Genomic DNA, 25,734 nt, shown 5'->3' with positions numbered 1-25,734 from the left:
AACTGCCTTTACCATGAGCCCTTACTTTCTCTTCCTGCAATCCTTGGCCTCATTCTTGGCACACCTTCAAAAAACTGAAACAGGTCCTACAGAAACAGCCTCTTTCACTACATACTGCTAATTCAACCCCAGAGCAGGTCCCTCGTGGGCACTGAATAAGGCGGGGACATCTGAAAAAAACAGTATTGATCATGTAATTAAAGACTGCATCATAATAATTCTGTGCAACCTTTATTCTGGCATTTCCTAACTTCTGAGAGCTTGACTTTGCAACCTTACTATTCTTTTAACTCTTTTATGTGTGTGTAATTTCCTAGTTTTTAAAAAAGCAAAATGAAAAGACATATTCCATCATCAGGCATCATACTAACATCCACTTGGTTCATCAGCAGGGTTGGAACCATTAGCTCCATGACACAGACTTCTGCCACTTCACCTAAGGGGATAAAAGATAGCAGTACTATGTTTCAGAGTAGCAGCCATGTTAGTCTGTATCCGCAAAAAGAAAAGGAGGACTTGTGGCACCTTAGAGACTAACCAATTTATTTGAGCATAAGCTTTCGTGAGCTGCAGCTCCTATGAAGTGAGCTGTAGCTCACGAAAGCTTATGCTCAAATAAATTGGTTAGTCTCTAAGGTGCCACAAGTCCTCCTTTTCTTTTTGCAGTACCAGGTTGTCATCCTCTAGGTAGATAGCACTAGACAAGGACAGGGCACTGTCAGCAAATATGTGTGAAACACACAGGCAGCAGAGGAATAGTGAGACTCAGAAATTTTGGGTTCCATTGCAGGCTCTGGAAGGGTATGTTCTCTGGTGGATACAGACTCTTTTGCCCATTCCTCCACATGTGACACATTCTATCGTGTCCCTCCTACCTGTCCTTATCTAAGTTATGGCTCAGGCTCCTCCCTGGTTCTTTTGTTACAGTTCGATTCTCCTCACCTAGCCAATCCGTCTTCACTCCTCAGACCTCTCATCCCACTGCCAGTTTCCTTGTCCAGCCAGTACTAATCTCCCGCTTTTGAACGTCTTGTCCCAGTTCTCAACCCCCCTCCTCACACCCAACCCCAGTATCGATCTTCTTGCCCAGCAAGTCACAATTCCTCCCTTCCTTGTTCCTCATTTGATCTCTCCCATCTCAGCTTCCAGTCACCTCCAGACACACGTTCCCTGTCCCCACTGTGTCCCAGTCCCTGTCTCACCCCCCCCTTCCTTGTCTGATCTCACTCTCCTCTCCCCCTGCCTCCCAGTCCCCTTGCCCAACCCAGTTTGCCACCCAACTCCCACATTTCCTGTCACGCCCATCAACCTCTCACCCCAGTCTTCCCCCACCTAGTCCTCCCCTTGCCACAATCTACACCCACAGCCTCTTGTCCCCTTTGCATTTGATTCAGGCAGCTTCCTCCTCCACGCTGCCGGGGTCCAGCAGGGTGGGGGCATTGAGAGCACAGGATAGGCAGACCCCCTACTCCGAGTTCTGGTGCTCAAACTCAGACAAGCATAAGCAGCTGGGAACTGTGATTGCAGGGCCAGTCCTGCTTTACTCCTAGACTGCAGCATTCAGATGGAATCTTTGGGAAAAATCAAACTGCAAAGCTCTAGCAGGTCTCTACTGAGCATATGTGAACTATAGGTTTTCAAAGCCTTATAACTTGGCCAAACTCAGGCAGATTTTCACAGGAAGAGCAAAAGGCACATCCCTGACACAAAATCTGACCCCTGGCCAAATTTCAAGTCCCTGCACCAAGAGCGTGGTGGCACTTCAGCTTCTCAAAGAAAAAGTCACCAGAACTCTTTTGATCTACACAATCTTTTTCCCTAGCCTTGTTCTCAAAAACAGCTGACCTGCTTTGACTGAAATCCCCACCGCCCCAAAATAAAATCAGCTTGAGGCAGACACCCAGCATGGAAAATTTCATCCCAAATGGTTAAACTCTGGCAACGTATAAGCAACTAAAAACAGGGTCTTATAGTGAGAACTATTGGGCAACCTTAACAGGCAGCACTACCAGCTCCACCTATAATAAGGGAGGGCTTCTAAAGTCTGATGGAGGAGCACTGAAGATGAGAGGACAAGGGCTCTAAATTTGTTGAGCTAGGTTACACTAAGGTAGGAAGCCCACTGTACAGTGGTTTTAAGATAGGAAGAAGAAACTGACTGTATTGTTTAGGCTCCCATGAGCTAAAACATTTAATGATCACAAACTGAGCAACATCACGCAGTATGGATTAGATGAGCTTTAAAAAAGGAGAATTACAGAAAACAGACCTTTTTCCCCCATGATTAAAATCTTGAATGAAAATAATGACGCGGCTGAAATAACGCTTACATGATCAACATAGGGATTTTACTCAGTATGTACAGAATTCTCCAAACAAAGTAGGTCAGCACAAAGGCAGTGTGAGAAGCACTGGAAGCCACCTTGGCCACTGTTAGATGGGAATAGTCTTTGATGGTTTTATCTCATCCAGCTCAGCGTCCAGCCAGCGATATCTCCGGTGACGGCGCAGAACTTCAATTGCTTTTAGTTCTACGGGAGTTGGTTGAATGCCCAGGTCCTCCAACCCAGGAAGATCAGGGAACTTCATGTCTGTTGTATGAAACTTTAAAAAAAAAAAAAAAAAAGGAACTATAAATGAGCATAGCAGAGAGAACAGCTATACATGTAGTTACTCAGCTATTACGGTGAATCTAATCCTTACCGTACTAAATACATTATATTATACTTATAACTGAGCTCGCCTTTTGTCCTCCGGAAAAACTGGTATGGAATACTACGACTAGAAACAATTTTAAATAAGTCTAAATGCAATGCCATAGCATCACTGCAGATCCTGGTAAACTCTACTTCCAACTATTTGCAAAATTTCCTCGATATTAGTGCAGGCTGCTGGAATAAGATCTTTCCCAGGAGAAATAACGCTGCAATATAAGGCACTGCTGGATCTTATAATGGATTACAGAGGACTGTGCAGCTACTGCTGAGGGATTAGGTAACCACATACCACCTCCAGATCTCTGATCACAATATGCATGCATGGATGTGTGTGTTTGGAGGGAGGAGGGCGGCAGCAGGCAGGCGTGATCCAAAGAAGCCATGTACATTTGTGTCCTGAATTAGTTTCAATAGGAGTAGCAGATTTATATTAGGGTACAGGGGAGACAAGCAAATGCACTGCATTTCTTTATTACCTCCCCTCTCTTTCATATATTAATGGGAAGTTTACTCTGCACCACCTGCAAAGAATTAATTAATGCTGACCTTGTATTCACAAGCACACAGCTGGACTGAAATTACTTCTCTGGCACTTTGTCAGAAAACTTACACAGAATTAACAACTGTGATGGGGTGTTTTATTCAGTTGCAGTCCTGAACAGATTTTGTCATACAAAGATATGTTCACTCATCTAGCCCCGCCTCTGGTAGATGGTGCAAGATTGTTCCTTACTGTATATTCCGCAATGTTTTGGTTCAAATCCAATTTTAAAATGGCTCAAGTGATGGGACCTTGGGAGAATATTCCATAACCTCTTCCATTTCACACGTCACAACTGAGTTTGAACTTTAAAGTCACCTACAGATGGCTAAAATTGTCATTTTAAAAGAACTGTTATAACTTTAGATAATTTGCAGTTTTTAAATGAAGAAAATTAGCTACCTTTGCTATGAAAGCTCTTTAAAACGAGGTAACTAAAAACTGATTCTGGATTCCTGAGGTCAGCATTTGCACCATGTCCTTGCATCAACAAAACCTTAACACATATCTTTGTTTATGCTATTTATGTTCACCTTATTTAGCTGCACACCGGCAGCATGTATCCTCATTTCTACAACACCACAGCTTTGAACCCTCCATTAAAAACACTTCCCCTGCTTCTCTGCTGTGTGCTCCAGCAACTACATTATCAAAGGTTTCAGAGTAACAGCCGTGTTAGTCTGTATTTGCAAAAAGAAAAGGGGTACTTGTGGCACCTTAGAGACTAACCAATTTATTTGAGCATGAGCTTTCGTGAGCTACAGCTCACTTCATCAGATGCATAATCAAACTCTGTTTAATCTTGACTACTGCAGCTGCTCACCTTAGAGCAGGAAGACAGCTGGATTTTGCTAGTTTTGGTTTAGAACATTGCAACCCCTGAGAACCCTACTGCTGCGGGTATCCCACCATGATCCAACAACAAAGGCCCTCAAGCAGTTTATCCAGCTGAGCCCACTGAAGGTGGTGTGCCTATGAGCTGCATTGTTATGATCACAACAGACCAACTGAGGGCAACTTTCCCTAGGGTGGCAGAGGGAGGAAAGAGGGCCAAGTTTTTGCAATATGTCCTGGACTAGCTCATGAATAAATAATAAGCTCTTACATAGCACTTTTCACAAGGGAGCTCAAAGTGCTTTACCAAGGAGGTGAGATGTTTCTATTTCACAGAAGTGGAAACTGAAGCATCAGTGACTTGCCCAAGGTCACACAGTGAACAGATCTGGGAACAGAACCCAGGTCTCCCGACTCAGTCCAGTGCCATGTCCTACGGACCATGCTGTGTCCAATTAAAAGTGATGCACACGTTATGTTCAGACAGACTATTGCTGCCCTATCTTAGTGAAAGATTATCTAAATAACTCCATTTATGCAAAGATTTGTAGAATATCATCATCAACCTTTGGAAAAGATTACATCAGGTACTGACATCGAGGATATGTCTGCATTTTCGCTAACCCTACCCGTGGAATAACAGGGCTCTGATATGTAAATATTGGCTAATACCCACATTTTCACAATTGAAACAAGGTTTGGCAAGAGCCACATGGCTAAAACCACATTAAAAGCAACTATGAAAAGTTATGGATAAATGTCAAGAGGCAACACTTTTGCCTATTGGTCAGAAGATCACGGATTCCAGTGTTAAATTAAGACTTCGGTCATAACCAATGCGGAGATTTCACCTTGAGTTGTTAAAGGTGTCATCATCTGGATGGGATATTAAACCAAATTCCCTTCTGCCCACCCTAGTAAAACACAAATCCTGCTGAAAATAGCTATGTAGGCTTAACTGTGCTACAAGGGAAGGTGCTTGTGATTTAGTGAAGTGCACATAAAAGTAGGAAAAAAATCCTCACTCACTGCACACAAACAGGTAAACTTTCCAACAGAAAACAGTCAGCTGCATGCCAGATATCTACTTACAATAGTTTTCTCTTTCCAACCACCCCTTCCTCTGATACTTAAGAGAAAAGGTTTATCTTTCCAGGTTCCTATCAACAATTCTGTTGTCAGTCAGTCTGGTTCCTTCCTTACATGTTTAAGAGAAATGCGCCAAACCCAGCTGGCCCTAATTTCCCATTAAACAGCTGCCAGACCAAACCAGGGGAACCTCCAGGCTGCTTCAGGTATGCATCCCTTTGCAGTCAACCCCCACATCATCCAACAGGCCTGGACAGGTAAAGTAAGTGGGAATTCATGGGGTAACAGTGGCTGCAGCAACTATGCTATGTATTCCATGAGGACTTTTGAAGACAGTAAAGGAGAACTCTGAAATCTTAACATCTCCATAAAGAGATTTTGTCTCCAAGAACAGTCTGCAAACGTTTACAGGGTTTATACATTCTGTTAATGACACACTACAACACCAAATTCTATTTGTGGAACAGATTGAAACACTGCAATATACAATCTGCAGGGACATCATGTTTCATTACTCCTTGGATTGCTAAGGAACACTCATTACACTTCCCCAGTGAAAATATTAACTAGTGCTGCCCCAGACCTACCCGATCCACTTTGTCTCTCGTTGTCCATGGTTCAAATGGATTAATCTCAAAGAATCTTGCAAATAAACTGTAACCATGAAAAATGGTGCAAACATGAGAATTGTCATAATACAGATACACAGAAGGCAATTCAGACAGGCAACAATATTCAGACTACCCAAGGAATTAGCATTTTCTGTTCCATATTTCATTTTCCTAGCTGGAAATTCCATTAGTGCATAGTAAAGAATGTTAAGGTTTCAGCAAATTCTCAGTTATGGTTCTTATTACTATAAATGATCACTACCACATTCTTCCATCTCCCAACCCCAGAGGAATGATATATGTGCACGCGGAATCTGGGGAGGGAGATAAAAATCCACATCTAATTAATGCTCACTTCTACCCCCACTTTTGAAACAGGAAGGACTAGTATGCCTCTTTTTCAAGCTCTGCTCCTTGGCAGACATAAGCAATAATCTCACCACTCATAAGGGCTACAATTCAAAGCCTCTAAGGCTAAAACATGCTTGCTGACAGCAACAATTTAATGGATGTGCAAGCTAGGGGATGTAGCTTGGAGCAATCTGCATATATAATTTCCATATTATAAAAAGTGCAGTTTTAGTCTTTAAAAAAATTATTGAAAATGGCAGTAGGGTGATGAAGCTCAATGTTTATTTTTGCTCAATGCCTCAACATCAGATTTGCTCAGTTTAAGTGAACAAGTGGGTTTTCTAACTGCTAGCCCTGCAAACGAAGCCTGGAATCTAAGAGCCAAGATGTTGGGTTTTTTTCTGGTTCATGCATTATAATCCAATAATCATGATTCTGTAGGCTAATTTCTGCCTTCAGTTACCCTTACACAATCCCATGGTCTCCAGACATAAAAGGGCAAAATTTGGCGTTGCAGATTTACTTGACAGTTCTGTCAACGATACTCAAGGCCAGAAAAGAATCCAGTTCACCCTCATAGCTATGCTATCTCTGCAGTGCTAATAAAAGTGAATTCATTTAGCCTCTGAATGACAGAACACACAGCAGATCTGGACACCTTTGGTTAGTTTTGATTTAGCAAAAATGAGACCGTTTAATAATTGCATAGTGAGCATGCACAGTGAAGAGTTACCTTAAGACTACTACAATTGCACACTTAATTGCAGTACATCCTAATGCGTGGATTTTTGGCTGAGCATGAGAGCTAAAATAACTTAGGAGTATTTTGGGAAATTCAGTCTACATCGACTTCTTATTATATCCCTTGTACTTATCCTGTAGTAAAGTTTAAAGACTAATGTAAATACTCAGTTACTTTAAATTCTTCATGCTTCTATCCACTTGATGGGCAGCAATTTCTAAGCCAAGAAAGAATTCTACTTACTGGTAGAGAAGACGTGGGAGTGGGTATGGGAAATAGTATCTATAGGCAGTCGCAAACAGATAGTCTACCAAGTCATAAAGAAGGTATCGATGAGGTCTGCAAAAAAAGGGTACCAGGTAAATTATGCTGTTTCATGCCTCCTTTTGCAAATATTCAAGTAACCTAGCAACATCTAGCTTTCTTCAATCTAAACGATTTTTCATTCTTGTTGCCAGAGGGCAATATTAAGGGAAGTTTAATGGCTCAAGAGAAAACTGTGTTGTTTAAAACAGTAAGCAATGAGGTCAGTAAAATGTACAAGCATCATATACAGTGTGTGAGGACACAATAGGTTTTATGAGCTTAGTGATACCAACCAGATTCATCCCCAAGGTATAAGTCTATTGCCTGCAGTGAGCTTACCACAGGTAAATAGGGCCTTATTAAACCTGGATACAACATTTTCAATGTTGGGACTGACCTGGACTTGCAGTGTCCTAACACTCAGACTTCTATCCACCTTGTCCTAGAAGGAGGCCAGGAAGCAGTGGATCTTGTTTAGATTCACCAACATCTTGTTTTGAACTAGGACCCCAAATAGAAGACTTTGCCAAGGAAAAGGGGGTGGTACCCAACTCAAACAGGGGAGAGAATAGGGGCTACCAGAACACCTCTGGACCAAGAGTTTATCTATGTTTATCTGGAGGACTTTGCCTACCAGTGAGAAGGCAGAGTGGTAGAAATCAATAAGAAAACCTCCCAGAAAAAAAAAAAATGCATCCACCGCAGGGCTAATACCTTTAGCAATGGAGTGTCACTTTCCTGCTTAACAGGTTGGGCACTAGTTCCACACATAATTGTGGCAGATTAAGAAGAAAACAGATTATTGGAGTTCCCACTCCCCTGCCTGGTTCTTGATCATGTTTTGCCAGTTTGTCCTGGCAGTTTAGTACACTTGTTAAGTAAAAGGCTGAGCCTAATAAAGAATTTCTCTTGGCCCATATAAGGATTTGTCAGAACTCTGTTGCCAAATCTTTGAGACTACTCATGGAAGCCCTTTATTATTGAGCTATGCGATATGTCACACAGTCTGTTTGAATCCTCATAATGTTGTCATGCAGGTCACGATCAAAGGACCATTGAACATGCCAACAGATTTGGTCTCTGAAGGGTTTATTGGAAATTCTCAGCTAGCAACCAGTGACCTTGATGAACCATGAGCCTGGACGTGACTGCTGCAACATTATACAGTTGGGGCATTCCAGAAGTAATATTTTGTGGCATTTTCATATTTAGTATCCAGGGGAAAGTGGGATTTCAGATCCAGCTGTAAACATAGGAGGATCAGACAGTGCCAGGATTATGGTGACCAGTAGGTGAGCTTGTTAAACTACACACATTACATCTATGCAGCTAGCCATGAAACTGCAAGTTGGGACAACTGAGTCAGAGAGGTGAACAAAACTTTAGTTTGACAAGCCATGGTTCTGATGGGAAAACTTTGTGTTTCTGTGTATCAGAACTCGTGCCCACAAATGGCAAGCTTTTGGGAAGAAAGAGCAACATTTAATAATTGTGTAATTCCATTTTCTTAAAGAATACGGAAAGTGTTATTGTATAACCACAAAAGTTGTCAGGGGGCACCAGAGCAAGGACAGTACAGCTACACCTTTTACTATTTTTGTTTCAACTGACTAGGTCAAATATTTTCTCATTTGTGTGCCTAAAGTCAGACATCTAAATACAGAGTTAGGAGCCACCTAATGTAGGTGGCCTGATTTTCAATGGGGCAGGGCACCAGCAGTTTCTATTGACTACAATGGGATTTGTGGATCTCAGCATCTTTGAAAAATCAAGCCACATATATTGAAAATGTTGACAGACTTCAAGATGACGGTGCCCCTTTAATACCTCATTCTTATAAAGCCACATTAAATTCTATTCTCTTGATACAGCTGATAAAATATGAAATGAAAACAAATAAGTAATGTCAAATTCTCCTGAATTCTAACATTACCAAATGTTGAAACAGAAAAACAAATAAAACCATTCTTAAGGCTTGTACTGAGTTTCTTGCACTCTTAACATCCTCTTGTCTCTAATTAGTTAAAAACTAACATAAGTCAACTTCTATATTGGCTAAAAATCTATTTGTATAATACTGTATATAGTAGGGGTATTAAAGTATATTCACACTTCAGCACTCATTTTTCTTTAGTGTTCTCTGCTTTCCCACTAGTAGTTCCTTGGTGATAACAGGGGCCTTATTGTGCTAGGCATGGTATAATCATATAGTACATGAATAGCTTACAATCTAAAGGACAAGATATAACCAGTGGAAGTGACAAACAGAGCCAAGGTGGGGAAAAGGAGGAAACAGCATGACAATAAAATGTACCAAGTATCAGAGGGGTAGCCATGTTAGTTTGTATCCACAAAAACAATGAGGAGTCCGGTGGCGCCTTAAAGAAGGTGCCACCGGACTCCTTGTTGTTTTAATAAAATGTATAAAATTCTTAGGCATTCAAGAGAAGCAATTACAACAGCACCTGCCGTCACAATTTAACACACATCTCAAAGAAATTTAACAGAATATTAGAAAACAACGTTTTGTTTTACAAGATGAGCGATTTTATTTTGCAACATTTTAATAGCTTGAGTTGCCAGCACCTTTTAAAAGAGGCAGTGTGCAGCTTTAGTCAAAGATTACTAGGCAGCCTTTCCTTGATTTTCCAAAATTGATCTGACCCTTAGCTCAGAAAATTAATTATTCAAAGTCTTTTTAGTCATTGCTAGGTGCTTGAATCTCCAAATTCCTTGGGGTGAAAGGATGGTATCCCCTGCTTGAATTCCTGCCTCTGAAACACGGGTGCTTAACTCTTGGCCTTCTGTGGACTTTCAAAAAATTAGACTTTCAAACAATATGAGTATGTTCGGAATTTAGCTGATTCCTCTTTATATGTGGCTGAAGAGCTGGTCTGCTATTTAATATGCAATCCTCACTTCCTTCTGAAGTTGGAGCACTTGTTTCAACAAGGCCAAAGCCCTGCAGTCGAATACATTTTTTTCTGTTCTAGTAGGAATCATCTACTATCACTGCTTTGCATGCATAGAGACCTATCTTCTCGACTGCCCCACCTGCAAAGTACGACAATTCAGAGGTTTAACTCCACTCTTATCTCGTTGTCTGGACTCTCTTCTAAATTTGCTGGATTCTTGCATGTTCTGCCCATGTGACATGCTTCTCTCTCATTCCTTCAAATAATTTCTATCTTTGATCTGCTGTGCATCATTTGTCTCTACTTGTCCTTTAAGATGACACTTCATCCAGAGACTTGTAAAACTTTTCCAGGTTTCTTAAAACACCCATTATCATTATTTGCTCCTTTAGCCAGTTACTTGCTTCTTTCTACTGCTTTGCCATTTTTTGAGAAAGATTTTGTAGTGTACTTTTCAGGAAGAGTGAGTAATGGCTGGTTCTGGACAGACAGCATGAAGCACACCTGCCACAACAGCTAGGACACTGCCCCTTCTAGGAGCCCTGCGTTTGAAAGATTAATTACAGTGCTGAGGACAATGAGATCACAGGAGGGAAAGACTGACCACCCGTGTCCACTGCATATGAAACTGGAGGGCTACCATAGTGACAATATAATAAACTAATGAATACAGAAAAGTTATTTAGTCACAGATAGGGTTTTTACAACCCAAGTCCCAGACCACTAAACATATTTTATATAATTGTGTGCAGGTTTTTTTTAGAAGCACTTTGTAACTTGACTACTTAGCAACCATTCCTCTCCATGATGTAGTCAAATGCTTCTCTCACCTCATATACTAACTAGACCTAATTTTGCTTTGACCCCACATTACATAACTGAACTGGTTAAGTCAGAGCAAAATTTGGCTCTTGGGAGTTTGCTGATATCCTATTCTACCCTGGAGTTTTTGTGCTTAGACCACTGAGTGGCTACACAGTTTGGTTCTAAGTGCCCCTACAGAGCTGTTCCAGAATTCTCTCCAAATCTAAGCATCTGCATCAGAGGCTTTCACTAAAGTCAGTGGGATTTCTCCTTTAGTTTTTGCCTCTACCTTGTATTACTACTTTATCTTAAATACCAGGTACTGTAAATCAGAATTACTCAAAAATAAAGATTATAAGTGAGCTGCTTCTACTTCATGAAAACATCTAAATGGGGCTCTTAACTAACAGAGATACACTTGTTAATGTGGAATAAGGGAGATGTAACTGACAAATAGATTTCTAAATTTACAGTAAGATTAACATTAAATAACATAACATTAAATTATGTTCTTCAGGGAACTGACTGATAGTTCTCTCCATGTTACTGAAATAATGCATACAAATTTCTCTTTAAGCTTACTCCTCTCTCACTTCCTTTATAGAATATCATGACAAGCACATATGCTATTCAGTCCTATACAATAAAAATCAGTGTTTATAAGAACTGTTCCGTGTGTTGATGTTTACAATATTAGACAAAAAAGAAAACCCAGAACAGAATGTCTTGTGTTAAATATTAACCATCTGCCTGTATGTTATATCCCTTTCCTACACTATCTTATCTAACTTGTCTAGTTAGATTGTGAGCTCTACAAGGAGGACTGCCTATTTCTCTGGATATGTACACAACAGTAAATACAATGGAGCTCTAATTGGGATTACCAGAATATTAACAATAATGGCTCAAGTCTGTGTTTTTGGTTTTTTTATTATTATTTTTTTCCCAACAAATGAGATGGAATTTATTCCAGCTAAAACAGCATGCATAACACAGCGGAGAAGCACAATTTACTGCGTAATATGTAGGGCCCTTCGTTTTCAGTTTTTATTTTATTTAATTTTTCCGGGAAATTTATCAGTGTTTATTATCACAACAAAAAGAAGCGAAAACCAGTGCAAAAAACTATTAATAGTTTTCCTGGGTAAATATCGGGGTTTATTTTGGTGGCCGGAAAGATGGGGAAAAAATATTCAGTAGATTAATGCTTTGAATTCCATTCATCAATGTGGTTTGTTGCAGAACTAAAACAGAACTCAATGTCATCTCTGAGATTAAGAAAATATATCTCTAATCCCCAATAAAACTTTTCATTTGAATAAACAGTTTACTGTTGTAGTCTTAGAACTATTAGCCTATAAATATTTACATTTAATAATTGGGCCACATCATTTACAGCGCATACACTCAACTTCATCCCTTTCTCCTGTTTTTGTTGTTTTTAAACTTTTGAATACTTCCTTGTGTTCTGAAACGTATTCTGATACAGATTTTCATTTTCTTCCCATTTTAGTGTGTCAAATCTTTAAATCGTTATCTGCTAACGGCTTGAAATGTGTATGTGGTGGGCGTGAGATTCATCAGTATGTTCAGATGCTCGTGCACTTCAGAGTGTGTGGACCTGTTTGTTTATTGTGTGTATCTTCTAGACTAGTACATAGCCTTACTTCAACAGGTAGCTTTACATATACACACAGACTAATGTATTATCATAATACATCTATCTCATGCAATGTATTGTATTTTCCTAATAAAACAAGTTATTTTTTATATATTTGAATTATAGAAAAGTAGGGTGAAAATCAGAAAAAACTGAATAATACATTTTGCAAAATCTGGGAATTTTTCAGTAAAAATCGGTTTAAACTGAAAACGAAGGGGTTTAAATAATATGTGAAAAAAGGCACCACACAGAAGCACTACAGTTAATTAGAATCAGATGGGTAACCTACCCAGTCAAGGCATATGTTTTTCCTTTAGCATCAGGATCCTTAATTGCACTAATAATTGCCTTGGCTACATCAACAACCTAAGAGAAAGATTTATGTTAGTTTAAAAATATTTTTAAAATAACTTTAGAAAAGCAATTATACATTTTCTACAAGTGGTTTGAAAACAAGTTTTTGTCCTCCCCCCCTCCTTTTTTTTTTTATAATACCTACATATACAGGTTGCTTCTCTGTTTTCTTGCCCAGAGCAATAAGTGGCACACCGCCAAAGGAACGCATATCTGGTAAAGAAGACATATGAGTAACTTAAGAATGTGATCAGTGAATCAGAGCATTGGGCAATAACCAACACATGATGTTTCAGAGCAAGGCAGACGAGCCAAAATGCAACTACATAGTGTTGAACTATTGTGGAAAGGAACTATGTTTGAAAGGTGCATAAAAAGTGTTGTTCGACCACAGTCTAAAATGTTTATTAGCTTTTATTGCAATTAGCAGTGCAGAACCCATACAACCTTGGGAGAGGGACCTGGATTCTATTCTGCCGCATGTATCCGCATCAGAATTGCTACATAAATTACAATTGCAGAATCTTTATTCTTGACGATGCATGAGCCAGAAAGAGAACCCAGCTCAACTGTTGCACTCCAACCCTGGCAATTAGATAAAATAAGCAAAGAGTGTCTCAAATACTCCAGATAAAAACATGAAGTCCAACACTATAAAGTCACTTTTCATAGTAGACACTGCATATTCTTTCCTAATCTCCACAGATCATGGTCTTAAACATGAGGTTCAGTTTTATTTACATTATATAGATGATGACTTAAAGTACAGGAGATTTTTAAAACAAGTGTGCTTATGCCCTTGAGAAGGGAAATTATTTATTCCCTACTTCCTACAGCCTCTAGGGTTAGTTATACAGATTGCATATTGCTTTATTGTAATACATACTTGCATAATAATTGAAAAATCGGTCCTCTCTTCCAAATATCTCAGCGGGTTTCATAATGATAGCGTCTGGAAATTCCTCCCTGACTACCCTCTCTCCAACAGCCTGCATTAAATCAATATGAACAAACCAAACAACATCTCATTAACATGATTCACTCTAAACAGACTGGGTGTTTCTCAATCTTTTTGATACCAGAGACCGGCTTGCTGCCTTCCTAAACTGTGTTCTCCAGGACCAGCACCGGTCCACAGATCGGTTGTTGAGAAACACTGATATACAGAATACTATCGTACCATACTATTGTAGCAATACCTGAATAAAATATTCCATGAACTAACTCTGGCAATAACATCTCAACATTATTTCCATCCAGGCCATTTGGTCTTTGATAATGCACAGAGTTATAGTAATGTGCATTTCTCAGGGCAACCCACAAAAGCACCATCAACATTTCTTTAAGGCTACTCAGATATAGTTTACCTACATAACTCCCTCCTTAGTGACAAGATAAATATGTAAAGTAAAGGAGTTTAAGAAATAGCTTGGCCTCAGCACATTTCTCTGACCATGCAGGGTTCAGAATAAGTCAGGTGAGTCACAGGCCTCCACTTTGCCACCAAAACAAATGACTTGAACAACTTTGCTTGACTATAGTTTAAACTTGGTTGCAGCTGAAATGTTTTCTAACATTTGACTGGCCTATGTTGACAAGGTCAAACTATTTTCTAGCCTAGTTAGAAACCAGGGCTATAACTCATTTTTTAAAATTGTCCTAATATGATTTGGCCCCAGTTTTTAAATTTTGTTTTGATACTATGAAAGTCTGGTGAGTTCACTGAGCGGCCTACATACCCCAAAATGAGACAGAAGCCATCTGAAAAAAGCAAGGGAACAGAAAAAAAGGGTACCTCCTATTAAGAAAAAGAGATTAAACACTAGTACGGATAATTGTGGTGCAAGAGAGCCTATGTGATGTAATCCCAATACAAAGATAGTACTTTTGAAGCCTTTCTATACTCTCGTCCCCCATTTCTTCATTTCCACTACCCACTTATCCCACTCATATGCCACACCACCACCGGTTGTTAGGCCTGTTCCCAAATATCAACTCATTTTTGCTGACTAAGACAGTTTCCTCCTCTTAATAAGAATGGTACTAGATGCAGGGGATGCTTGAGGATATAGGGGTAAACCAGATTAGATCCAAGATTACTTTTTTTTTGCCTAGAAATGTGTATGGAGAGCTAGGTGGGTCTGTATACACACTGAAGGGCACACTGCATTGGTCCCAGGCACTCTGTGTCTAATGGTGTAAGGAGATTACATTTTAGGAATTGCTCTCAACCAGGGAAAATGTAACTAAATGGACATAGTTCCCAAAGTACTCTCTTGAAATGGATCTGGCAAAACTTTTCAGTCTTCTGAATAAAATACAGACTGAATTCCGACTCACTTTATTCCTAAGGTATTTGGAAGGACTTTTCATGTCAGCATTCAGGTGAGAGATGTGAATGAGCTTTTCTACTCCAGCTTCCCTGGTTACCTGGGCAATATCTCTAGGAATATTTACAAATTCATCTTCAAAACTGAAGTTTCTAAAATAAGAAATTAAATGTTACTTTAAGACTCTTAAGAACAACCAAGCCTGTTATCTGGTTCACCGTCACATTTCCTGAACAGATTTAAGAAACGCATTATGATGCTATTGTTAAAAAAATGTCCTTAAATTAAGGGACTCTGCATATTCAAGACACAGGCAACTCAAACATAGCAGAATACTGTACCAAAGCAACTCTACTTTGTGGTTTTACCTTGTCTCTAGTTATACTAAAGCACAGCTTTAAAAAATTCACTCATCTGCTTGTCTGTGGCAAGCAAGAAATTTTTCCAGGCAAGTGCTATCAATTTCCACAGAAGCTAAACTTTTCAAAAATAAAAAGTATGCTTATAGCCCTTTTTGCAGGCTACCTTTAAGCCACATGTTAAGACTGTTAACCAATGTGATGTTTAATCTTCTTAAAACTATCAGTTTCAGTGCTTCTAACTGTTGCTCAGTTTTTCCAAGTTCGGTCACACGGAAGAACTGTGGCACACAAGATTTCAATCTTGTCTCTTTATAGATAGGGAGGATAATCCCGAAGTGATCACGTACCATACCTGTGGTGCTAATTATGTTGCTAAAATATCCAATACCGGTTATGAATCTATCCAAACAGAGAGACAAACAAGAAAATTACTTTGTTTCCCATTCTTGTCCAACAAGATTAATGACCACATTGCTGTGTTCCACGGCTCTTCGGGTAGAGTCTTTGTCTCTAGAGTCCCATTCCTGTAACCATAACACCAATTGGGAAGGTATATGAGATAATGTGCAAACAGGTGTAATCAAAGGAAGTTCTTTCACATAACTTCCATATACAATTTAAACAGATAGAACTCTGTGGTTTACTTCACAATTGATAACCACTGGCTTCCTAGCATAAATCAAAAGCAATACTATTGCTAAAGTCAAAGCCAAAAGACTCACCAAGAACAGAATTTGCCCCAGGTCACCCATGGGTCGAAGATACATGAGCTCATACTGATCGCAGCGATGGGGTATGATTATCTGGGATCCAATACGCCCTAAAATGTTCAAAACAATATTTCTTGATTTAAATAAAACTATAATATAAATATTAAAGGAAATGCTGCTGTTAAAGTACAATATTTTCTTTTTTAACTGCATAAAATAAAAACTCAATAGATGAGCTCAAATAACTGGATTCTAGAGATAACCTTTGTGATCAGACTAGTAATGACTTTCATGCATCTGAGGATCTAAAGGTACTGTACAAATAAGTTAAGTTTCTCAATAGCCTATTTTAAGAATTCTTATGGATGCCTCATGGATCAAACCCTGTAACTTTATAATAAGTTTACAGAAGTCAACTGCCTGCAAAAGAAAAATTCTGTGTAATAATATGCCACATAAGTGTGTGTATTACAATGATATGACTAGCGAGCACAAAAAAGTGCCTTACATCTAAGGAGATATATGATTTGCATTGTGATTAATATAATTTTTTAAAAGTTGGGGGAAATTGCAAATATTATTTGACATTTCAAATGATAAAGGACAACTTTAAAGGGTCAGATCAAAATTCTAAATAAAAAAGTACTGCTGCAAAAATGATTTTATTATACAACTAAACACAAGTTCTCATCACTATTTACTTAAGAAACATTATTAATGTTGAAAACATAAGAACTGACCAGAAGCTTCACCTAAACCTAGAACTGGATTTTATGAGTTCAAACAAAAGGTAATTCCCCTTCAAGCACTATTCCCATTACTTTAAAACACATTCAGATTCTTCTGCACTCCCTGGATCAAAACCAGAAATCTTGTGAAGATAAGCCAGTTTTCATCTTTTGGGACTACAACACTAGACAAACATTAGGAATGTACCATTGAGAACAATCCTACACCACAGAGGTGGGCAAACTATGGCCAGCGGGACCCTCCTGCCTGGCCCCTGAGCTCCTGGCCCGGGAGGCTAGCCTCCAGCCCCTCCCCTGCTGTTTCCCCTTCCCTGCAGCATCAGCTCACTGCGCCGCCGGTGCAATGCTCTGGGCGGCGGGGCTGCGAGCTCTTCTCGGGTAGCGCAGGTGCAGAGCCGCGGCCTGACCCGGTGCTCTGTGCCGCGCGGTGGGGTGGCTGGCTCCAGCGAGGCGGCACAGAGGCCTGTCCTGGTCTCTTGGCAGCGCGGCTGTAGCGCCGCCAGCCACCAGTGCTCCAGGCAGCGCGGTAAGGGGGCAGGGGGGATTGGATAGAGGACAGGGGAGTTCGGGGTGGTGGGCAGGGGCCGGGGGTGTGGATAGGGGTCGGGGTGGTCAGAAGGGGGGGAACAGGTGGGTTGAATGGGGCAGGGGTCCCGGGGGGGGGCAGTCAGGAAGAAGAGGAGGGATTGGATGGGGCGGCAGGATGCAGTCAGGGGCAGGGGTTCCAGGGGTGGTCAGGGAGAAGGGGTGGTTGGATGGGGCAGGAGTCCCGGGGGGGGGGGGGGGGTCGGCAGTCAGGAATGAGAGGAGGGGTTGGATGGGGCAACGTGGGGCAGCCAGGAGCAGATGGTCAGGGGGCAGTCAGGGGACAGGGAGGGGTGGATGGGGCAGGAGTCCCGGGGGGGCCGTTAGGGGGTGAGAAGCAGGGGGTGTTGAGTAGGGGTGGTTGCCGGGCCATGCCCGGCTGTTTGCAGAGGCACAGCCTCCCCTAACCAGCCCTCCATACAATTTTGGGAACCCGATGTGGCCCTCGGGCCAAAAAGTTTGTCCGCCCCTGCTACACGGGGTCAATTTCTAACCTCCAGTACTCAGGAGATTTCCAGCCCAACTTTGTAGACTGAAAACATGTGGATAGTTTAGACAAACATCTGAACTACTCAGTGTTATTCTCAGGAAATATTACCCAGACGGGTGACAACATATCGTCCCAGAAATCCTGTGGCCCCGAAGACAGTTGCCACAATGCCACTAACGGAGGAACGCCCGCTTCTTCCATGGGGGATCACAGTATAATGTACGTGACGATGCTGCTGCGGTGCAGGAGATATTGATGCAGGAATGCCAGAGCCTGAAATACACAATCAAAGGGAGAGAGCATGTGAAGTCACTGCAAGAGTTATTATTTTCACTCCACAGATAAAGTTGAAGTTAGCTTTCCATTAAAACCCTGATTTTAAACCCACCTCCTTTTATTTCCCTCCAAAGAAACCAGTCCGCCCTGAAATTTCCCATACTACATCTCAAGCTAGGGTAGGATATTTCAGGGAAGTTTGGAAAAGTCAACAAAGGAATGGGTTTGGGTACAGGATCAGAGTGAGAGAGAGTTGTGGGGGAATTACAAAGACATAATATAAACACCATAGTAAGATAGACAGGGAAAGGGGTTAACTAAAAGATCATTAAGGCACTGACTCAGACAAACACAAGGTAGCTCCTGTAGGGACCTTGAGGAGATGAAATGTTCTTCTTCCCCAATCCAGGCAACAAGGGGAAACTGATCACTTTGCTATACTGTTTATAAGACAATTTCAAATTAAGGTCTTTTTGCTCTCGTCTATACAATGGACCAGGATGAAGAAGTGTTCTGTTCAGCTGTATGTGCTATAAGATGGCAAGATGCAGTATTTTCTTTATCTGTAGCTAAAGCCTGTTATTTCTTATTTGTATTACCATAGCACCTAGGAGACCTAATCAAGGTCCAGAACTCAATTGTGTTAGGTAAAAAGATGGCCCCTGTCTCAAAGAGATTACAATCTATGTATAAGACATAAGACAACAGATGGATACAGGCAGATAGACCAGGAAGTGCAAGGAATCAATGAGACAACATTGGTCATCACAGTAGGCAATGATATCGGTACACCAGCAACCTAATAGCTGTCAAGCTTTCTGCAGGCTTCATGGCAAAGGAGAGTTTTAAGAAGGGATTTGGAGGACAACGATGAGGTTGCTTTGCAGAGGTTTATGGGAAGTTCCACTCAAGCATGAGGGGCAGCACGGGAGAAAGCACAAAGCTGTTTTCACATGTACAAGAAGCAAAATTAATAAATATAAACTGATTTGCCATTGGGCACAGGGATACATAGTAGGAAATGAGGGGTGGGAGTAGATGTGATGACACAGGCATCCGGGAAGGGACACGAGGGGCAATGGACTAGGTGGTTATGAACTGTTACCTGCTCCTGGAATATCTGGGAGATGGGTGAGTAAGACAGGGGTAGGAGACTAATAGGACAGAAGGGGCTGAAGGGGTGGTGGTGTAGACCATGGGCAGGCATGGATAGGGACAGGGGAAAGTAGAAACTTTTAACATTAAACTTCAAATGCTTATTTTCTAGATATAAAAACCTCTTCCCTTCCACTGTACTGAAGTAACAATTGTACACCTAACTACCCAGATCCTGAAAGGAAAGCATCCTCCTTGTTTCCCTTGTCTCATCCAAGTACAACTCCCACACACTTCCTATGGACTTGCTAAAGACTGCAGCACCTTAAGGTCTAACAGTGCAGGACTACCCTCTTGTGGACCTTACATGCCAATGCAAGTTAAACTATTAGGGCTTATTTTAAAAAAATGGGAAATTCACAAACAAAATAATTTGTTAAAGAGTTCAGTTGCAAAGAGTCCAGTTAATGCCATCATCAGTTATACTTTAACACAAACATTTAACATTTTTTTAAAAACCTAAACATTAGAATCCCTCAAAATCAACATCTGAGGAATCTGCCAGTTCATCACGACCATCCTTCACCACTCACTATCACCCCAGCTGATTTACACCTCTGAGTCTACTTTAAAGTTGCCCCTGAAATCTACAAAGATATACACAAAGGTAAAAAAAAAATTACTAGGAGATTATAGAATCTCATTTCCTACTTAAGGGATTCATTTCAATATAGTGTATTACTAATATAACCTGGGTTATTACTCACTACAGAAAACATTAGCTGTTTGACAATTTTGCAAAGTTCTATACACACAAACACAACACTCCTTATAAATAATATACTTCATAACACTAAACATTTAGTCATAAAAAATATTATTCTACTCAACCAATCCATTTCTTCTACGAGAATTTATAGAACTCACATAAATTAATATAGGCTAGGACTATATTCCTATCAATATATAACTTCAACAGTATACCTCCAACAATCTTTTTCTTTATAGAACAAAGCAAGGAGCAATGTTTAAAGTAGGCTAGGTGATATAAGTGAAATAGGTGAACAGTGTGTGATCCAGAATTATGTTGTGGTAGAGAACTGGATAGATGGTTTAACTTCATTTTAAAGTATTCTAACATTTGGGGTGTCTTGAAGAGGTATATAATTTTTGCAACGAAAGTAACTGCTTTTTGAGTAGTTAGCTGGACTCCTTTGAAAATATACTTTCTACCTTAAATGTTGTAAGTTTTTTTGTGAAAACAGTATATATAATATACACATACAGTATTAGTGCTACTAGTTGTATTACTAACAGCAGAAGAGTTTCAGTCACAACACATCCTCCCAAAAGCAACATTACCTTAGACAGGTATGAACGGAATTTGAAAAATGTGTATTATTAGACAGATGATTAAATCTAGTGGCCAGAAGCTAATATGAAAGATGGGGCAAAAGGTTCACCAACAAGATTCCAGTAAACATCCGTAAAGCTACCTCATTATCTTCCATCAAATCTCTCCACAAAACTCTCATTTTCCATGATACCTACCAAAAAATCTGACAACGGTTAGGCTGATATTGCACTGATACCACTGTCTACCATGCTGACCAATACTGTCTCGTCATTTTCTTGTACTCCCTCATCTATGTCTGTATCCATCTGTTCTCTTGTCTTATTCTCAGATTGTGAAGTCTATGGAGTAGGGGACATCTTTTTGTTCTGTCTTTGTACTCTCTAGCACAATGGGGTCTTCGTCCATGACTAGGGTTCCTAAGTGCTAATACAAATAAATGATGAGACAAGATCCAGAGGCAATACTCTGGTAAGAGTCTCAGTCTCTCAGTTGCTGGGAAGGGGGAGGATACTGATATTTTCCCCAAAACTATGATCGTGGACCCTGTAGGGATTCCATCTTCCCTGTAAAGATCTGATATTTCATCATTGAAATGTCGATTCTTTTGGTTGATGGAAAGAAGCACATCTCTCTCCATCCTTACTCCCTTCTGTTACACCTCCAGAAACCTTCTGATGCTTTTGGGAGGAGTTGTTCTGTTACTCTGCCCTTCCCCAGCTTCCTTCCTTCTCACTCAAAATAGCTCCATTGCTTGTTCTTGCTGCTACCTGTAATTTTCTGAGGCAGCAGTAGATCGACATAGATTTTGACAATATTACTGCTACCCAATGTGTTACGAATTACAACAGTGAAACCAAGTTTATTAATTTCACTCTGCTGCTTCCCAGAGCTATTGTAACTGTCTGCAAAGTCAGGAAGGTAGTTCTACATTGGGTCACATTCAGAAAGCTATGCTTACAACGTTAAGAGTTAGTAACATGGCCTAAAAGTGTTGCTGCTCCAATTGAAGTCACTAGTAGAATTAGTTCCTTTGAGGACTTTTAAGAAAGTTTACACACTGTAGAACTTGTTGGCATAGGTCTTTTCACCGACCAGGGAGTCTCCTATTTGTCACTAATTTGATTTTAAAAGCCCTGCTTGACTAAATTTTACAACACCCGAAGAGGCAAGGAAGTATCATCTATCTCCAGAAAAGGCATATTTTTTAAAATGTAAAGTGTTAAATGCTCAAAAGAGCTGCCCAAGAGAGGTTTTGGTTGCCAACCTTGAGACACATAGGTCCAGATTATCTGAGGTGCTGAGCATTTTCAGGTCCCTTTGAAATAAACTGAAGTTCTTTATCTCCTTGGGACTTGGCCAAGGTCACACAGAAAATCTGTGGCAGAGCCAGGAATAGAACCAGAACCCTAATTCCCAAGCCTGTGCTCTGACCACCCTTGCTGCAGCTCATCAAAATGGCATTTATACTTCATTTAATTAAATTAGATGGTTGCATTCTATATATACCAGACTACCTCGAAAACAATGCTTATGGTGATGGAATTAAATTTTAATCACTAATTTGTCATGCCATTTATCATTTTATATGCTCCATGTGAATTTAGCATAATGACGACCACACAAATATTTAGAAATGAGAGGGAAAAGCTATTCCCAGCCTGTGGAATAACCAACTTGATTGGTGCATATAGAACTTACTGAAAGAAAGCTATATCAAAGAGACGAGTACTAAACACAATAAAATCTGTGGTTATTTTTAATCACTTACAGGAATAAATCCAATAGTTTAATTCAGTCCTGCAATCATGCCCCTATTCTCTGCATTTCCTGCTCCAATGGTTAACAGTTTCATAGAGTTTGCAGTATAGACCTGGCCTATGTCAGTTTAGGAATGTGAAAAAAATCCATCCCTAACTGACAAGTTACAGAAACAAGGTGGGCAAGGTAATATCTTTTATTAGACCAACTTCTGTTGGTGAAAGACACAAGCATGACAAAATCCCCCATGTAGACTCAGTTTATACCAGCAACTTTTGCCAGTGTACAGTATGTTGCTCAGGGAGATGCATGGGCAGCGGGTATCGAGGCAGGGGTATGCTGTGCCTCCCCAAACAGCCTAGCGTGGCCCCACTCACATTCTACCCCTAGGCCAGGCCCCCTCCTGTGGTTCCCAGCACCCTGCCCAGGCTGGCTGACCTGCCTCCCACAGGGACTCAGGGCAGCTGGTGCTGTGCCACCCAGCGCAGCAGGGCTGGGGACGCTGACACCTGGTGCACCAGGGCTGGAGCCTCGCTGCCTGGTGCACCAGGGCTGGAGCCTCGCTGCCTGGCACTGGGGCCTTCAGTGGAGGTGCTCTGGGCTTGTGCGGGTGAGAGGGGGGCAGAAGAGGAGAGGCACAGCCTTGTACACACGGGGAGGGGCTGGGAGCCTGTCTCCCCCAATGGCTAGGTCACTGGTCACTCATGAGGAAATGGATTAACTATGGACTTGTCCACATGGACAGCACTGTAGTGCTTTAGTAAAGACGCTACCACGCCGATGGGAGAGCATCTCTCGTCTGTGTAGTTAATCCTCCTCCACAAGGGGTGGTAGCTATGTCGACGAGACACAGCACTGTGTACACTAGGGGTGCGTCTACATTACACACTGGATTGACGGGCAGTGATTGATCCAGTGGGGGGGTCGATTTATCGCGTCTAGTCTAGACGCGATAAATCGACTGCCGAGCTCTCGACCGTAGACTCTGGTATTTCACCGGAGCGAAAAGTGTAGGCGGAGTCGACGGGGGAGTGGCAGCCATCGACTTACCATAGTGAAGACACCGCGGTAAGTAGATCTAAGTACGTTGACTTCAGCTACGTTATTCACGTAGCTGAAGTTCCATAATTTAGATCGATTCCCCCGCCTGTGTAGACCAGGCCTAGGTTCACACCCCTGAGCAACATAGTTATACCGATGTAAGTTTTCAGTGTGGACCTGGCCTATATTGATAAAAGTATTCCTTTTGTCAGCATAAGTTCACTCTCTACTAGGGAGCTTTGCCAATAAATATAACTACTGCAGCATAGACTAGCACATATGTCCAGTGCAACACAGCTTCTGTGTACGTTAAGGTAAGGAGAGGTACTGTCTCACACTTGTTCTATAACTAAAATAGGTCTACCTTGCTACATTGTCCTGGAAAACATCATGCCCTGTGCGATGTAGGCAGTTTGATCTAATCCCCACTGTAGACACAGCTAGACTGATGGAAGAATTCTTCCACTGACATAGTTTCTACCTCTCCGAGAGGTAGATCCACCAAAGCAACAAAAGAAACCCTTCTGTCACTGTAGTTAGTGTCTACCTACACTGCTGCAGCTGTACTTCTGTAGCAATAGAAATACCTTGAAGTAGCTAGGGCCAATCCAATGCAGTACTTTTAATATCAAGACAGATCTTACATTGAACTCTATTAACTGGGGAGCTGGAGCAAAACACCAAAATCATGATAATCCCTGTAATGATTCATAAATTTAAAGAATTCTCAAAACTGTAATCCTATGAGCTTTTCCTGGCGCTCTGCGGAATTATTTTGAGGACCAAATGCAGGGAGGAGAGAAAGACCCATGGACCTTTTATGAAGAGAGGCCTTTTATGAAGTGGGATGCTGAAGAAGAGAAATGTTGGGGATGCTGATCTTGGTGGAGTGGAGAGAGCACAGTGGTGGTGCTAGTCGTAAGCAAGCTATGCAATGCTTAGGGCTCCAAGCAGCTCTTTAGTATTATCTCCAATATTTCATCTTATTTAATGTGGACTTTTCAAGAAGTGTCTTAGTAGGGGCAAGCACTACCTCTGTGTCTGTATCACCAGATATGCAGTGTAGTTATAGGCTTGTGGGTCCCAGCATATTAGAGAGACAAGGTGGTTGAGACAATAACTTTTATTGGACCAACTTCTGCCAGTGAGAAGAACAGACACACTGGATTTATGGCTTATTACAACAATCTGCAACCCACTAAGCCTTTTTGTCCTATGACTGCAGCCGGGGGGAGGGGGTGGGGAGTGTCAAAGGCCCACTCAACCTTGACTGGTTCCTTACAGCCTGTGCTAACTACTTATGCCAAACAACCTCCCCCTCCTTGCGCTTTGCTGTGACACTTGGAGTTCCTTCGAAAGCGTCTCTCTCACCCACAGGCGCTATGGCCTCGCCCGGCCCGTGTCTCTGTGTCACCAGCGGTCACTCCCCCTACACCGGGCAGCGCAGACGCTGTTTCCAGCCGGGCGGGTTTCTGCGGCCAGGAAGGAGGAGCAGCAGCGGCCTCTGCGGGAGCTGCCCCCAGCCCCGGCCCTGGGGCACGACGCGCCCCCCCGCGCGAGGCCGCGCCGTCACCCAGCGGCAGCCGGGGAAGCAGGAGCTTGGTCCCCCTCGCTCGTCTCCGGGCAGGCCCTGGCAGCGCGGGGCCCGGGGCGAACCCGACGGGCGAGGCCGGGCTGCCTCACGCGGTGGCGCCGCGGCGGTGACACTCACCTGCCCTTGGCAGCAGCAGGAGACTGCGGGCAGCCCGAAAGCAGCCAGCCGCTGCCATCTTTCCTCTCCCACAATCCCCCGCGGCTAACGGGTCCTGCGCGGGGACAAGCTTCCTTCCTCCGCCAGCCGGGGAGGCGGCCGAGCCGCCTCCGAGCTGCGCATGCGCCACTGGGCGGGGCAACGGCTCCAGCCCTTCATCCCCGGGGTCGGGGTGGGAGCGCGGGGAAGCAGCAGGGGCAGGGCGGGGTGTTCGCAGGGAGCCACCCGGGGACGGGGAAGATGGACCCGACCCGATCATCCAACAGCCCGGGCCCTGCCCCCTCCTCTGCCTGGCAGGCCCTGT

At 41.9% G+C, this 25,734-nt stretch overlaps 1 protein-coding gene across 1 annotated transcript; it reads right to left on the bottom strand.

The window, feature by feature from the left end:
• Positions 1-2,161: 2,161 nt before the first annotated feature.
• On the bottom strand, positions 2,162-25,734 carry NDUFA9 (NADH:ubiquinone oxidoreductase subunit A9). The gene is made up of 11 exons (XM_073314905.2): positions 25,392-25,734; positions 18,262-18,426; positions 16,342-16,439; positions 16,052-16,143; positions 15,268-15,409; positions 13,814-13,916; positions 13,073-13,140; positions 12,863-12,939; positions 7,129-7,224; positions 5,769-5,835; positions 2,162-2,604 (listed from the first exon to the last, which is right to left on the bottom strand). Exons 1-11 carry the CDS (start codon positions 25,687-25,689, stop codon positions 2,434-2,436), a joined length of 1,377 nt encoding a protein of 458 aa, XP_073171006.1. The 5' UTR covers positions 25,690-25,734; the 3' UTR covers positions 2,162-2,433.

Source organism: Lepidochelys kempii, chromosome 1 (genome assembly GCF_965140285.1).
Source record: "Lepidochelys kempii isolate rLepKem1 chromosome 1, rLepKem1.hap1, whole genome shotgun sequence".
In the NCBI taxonomy this organism is placed as follows: domain Eukaryota; kingdom Metazoa; phylum Chordata; order Testudines; family Cheloniidae; genus Lepidochelys; species Lepidochelys kempii.
Note: the sequence above shows the minus strand (reverse complement) of the source record. Positions and strands in the feature narration are given on the sequence as shown.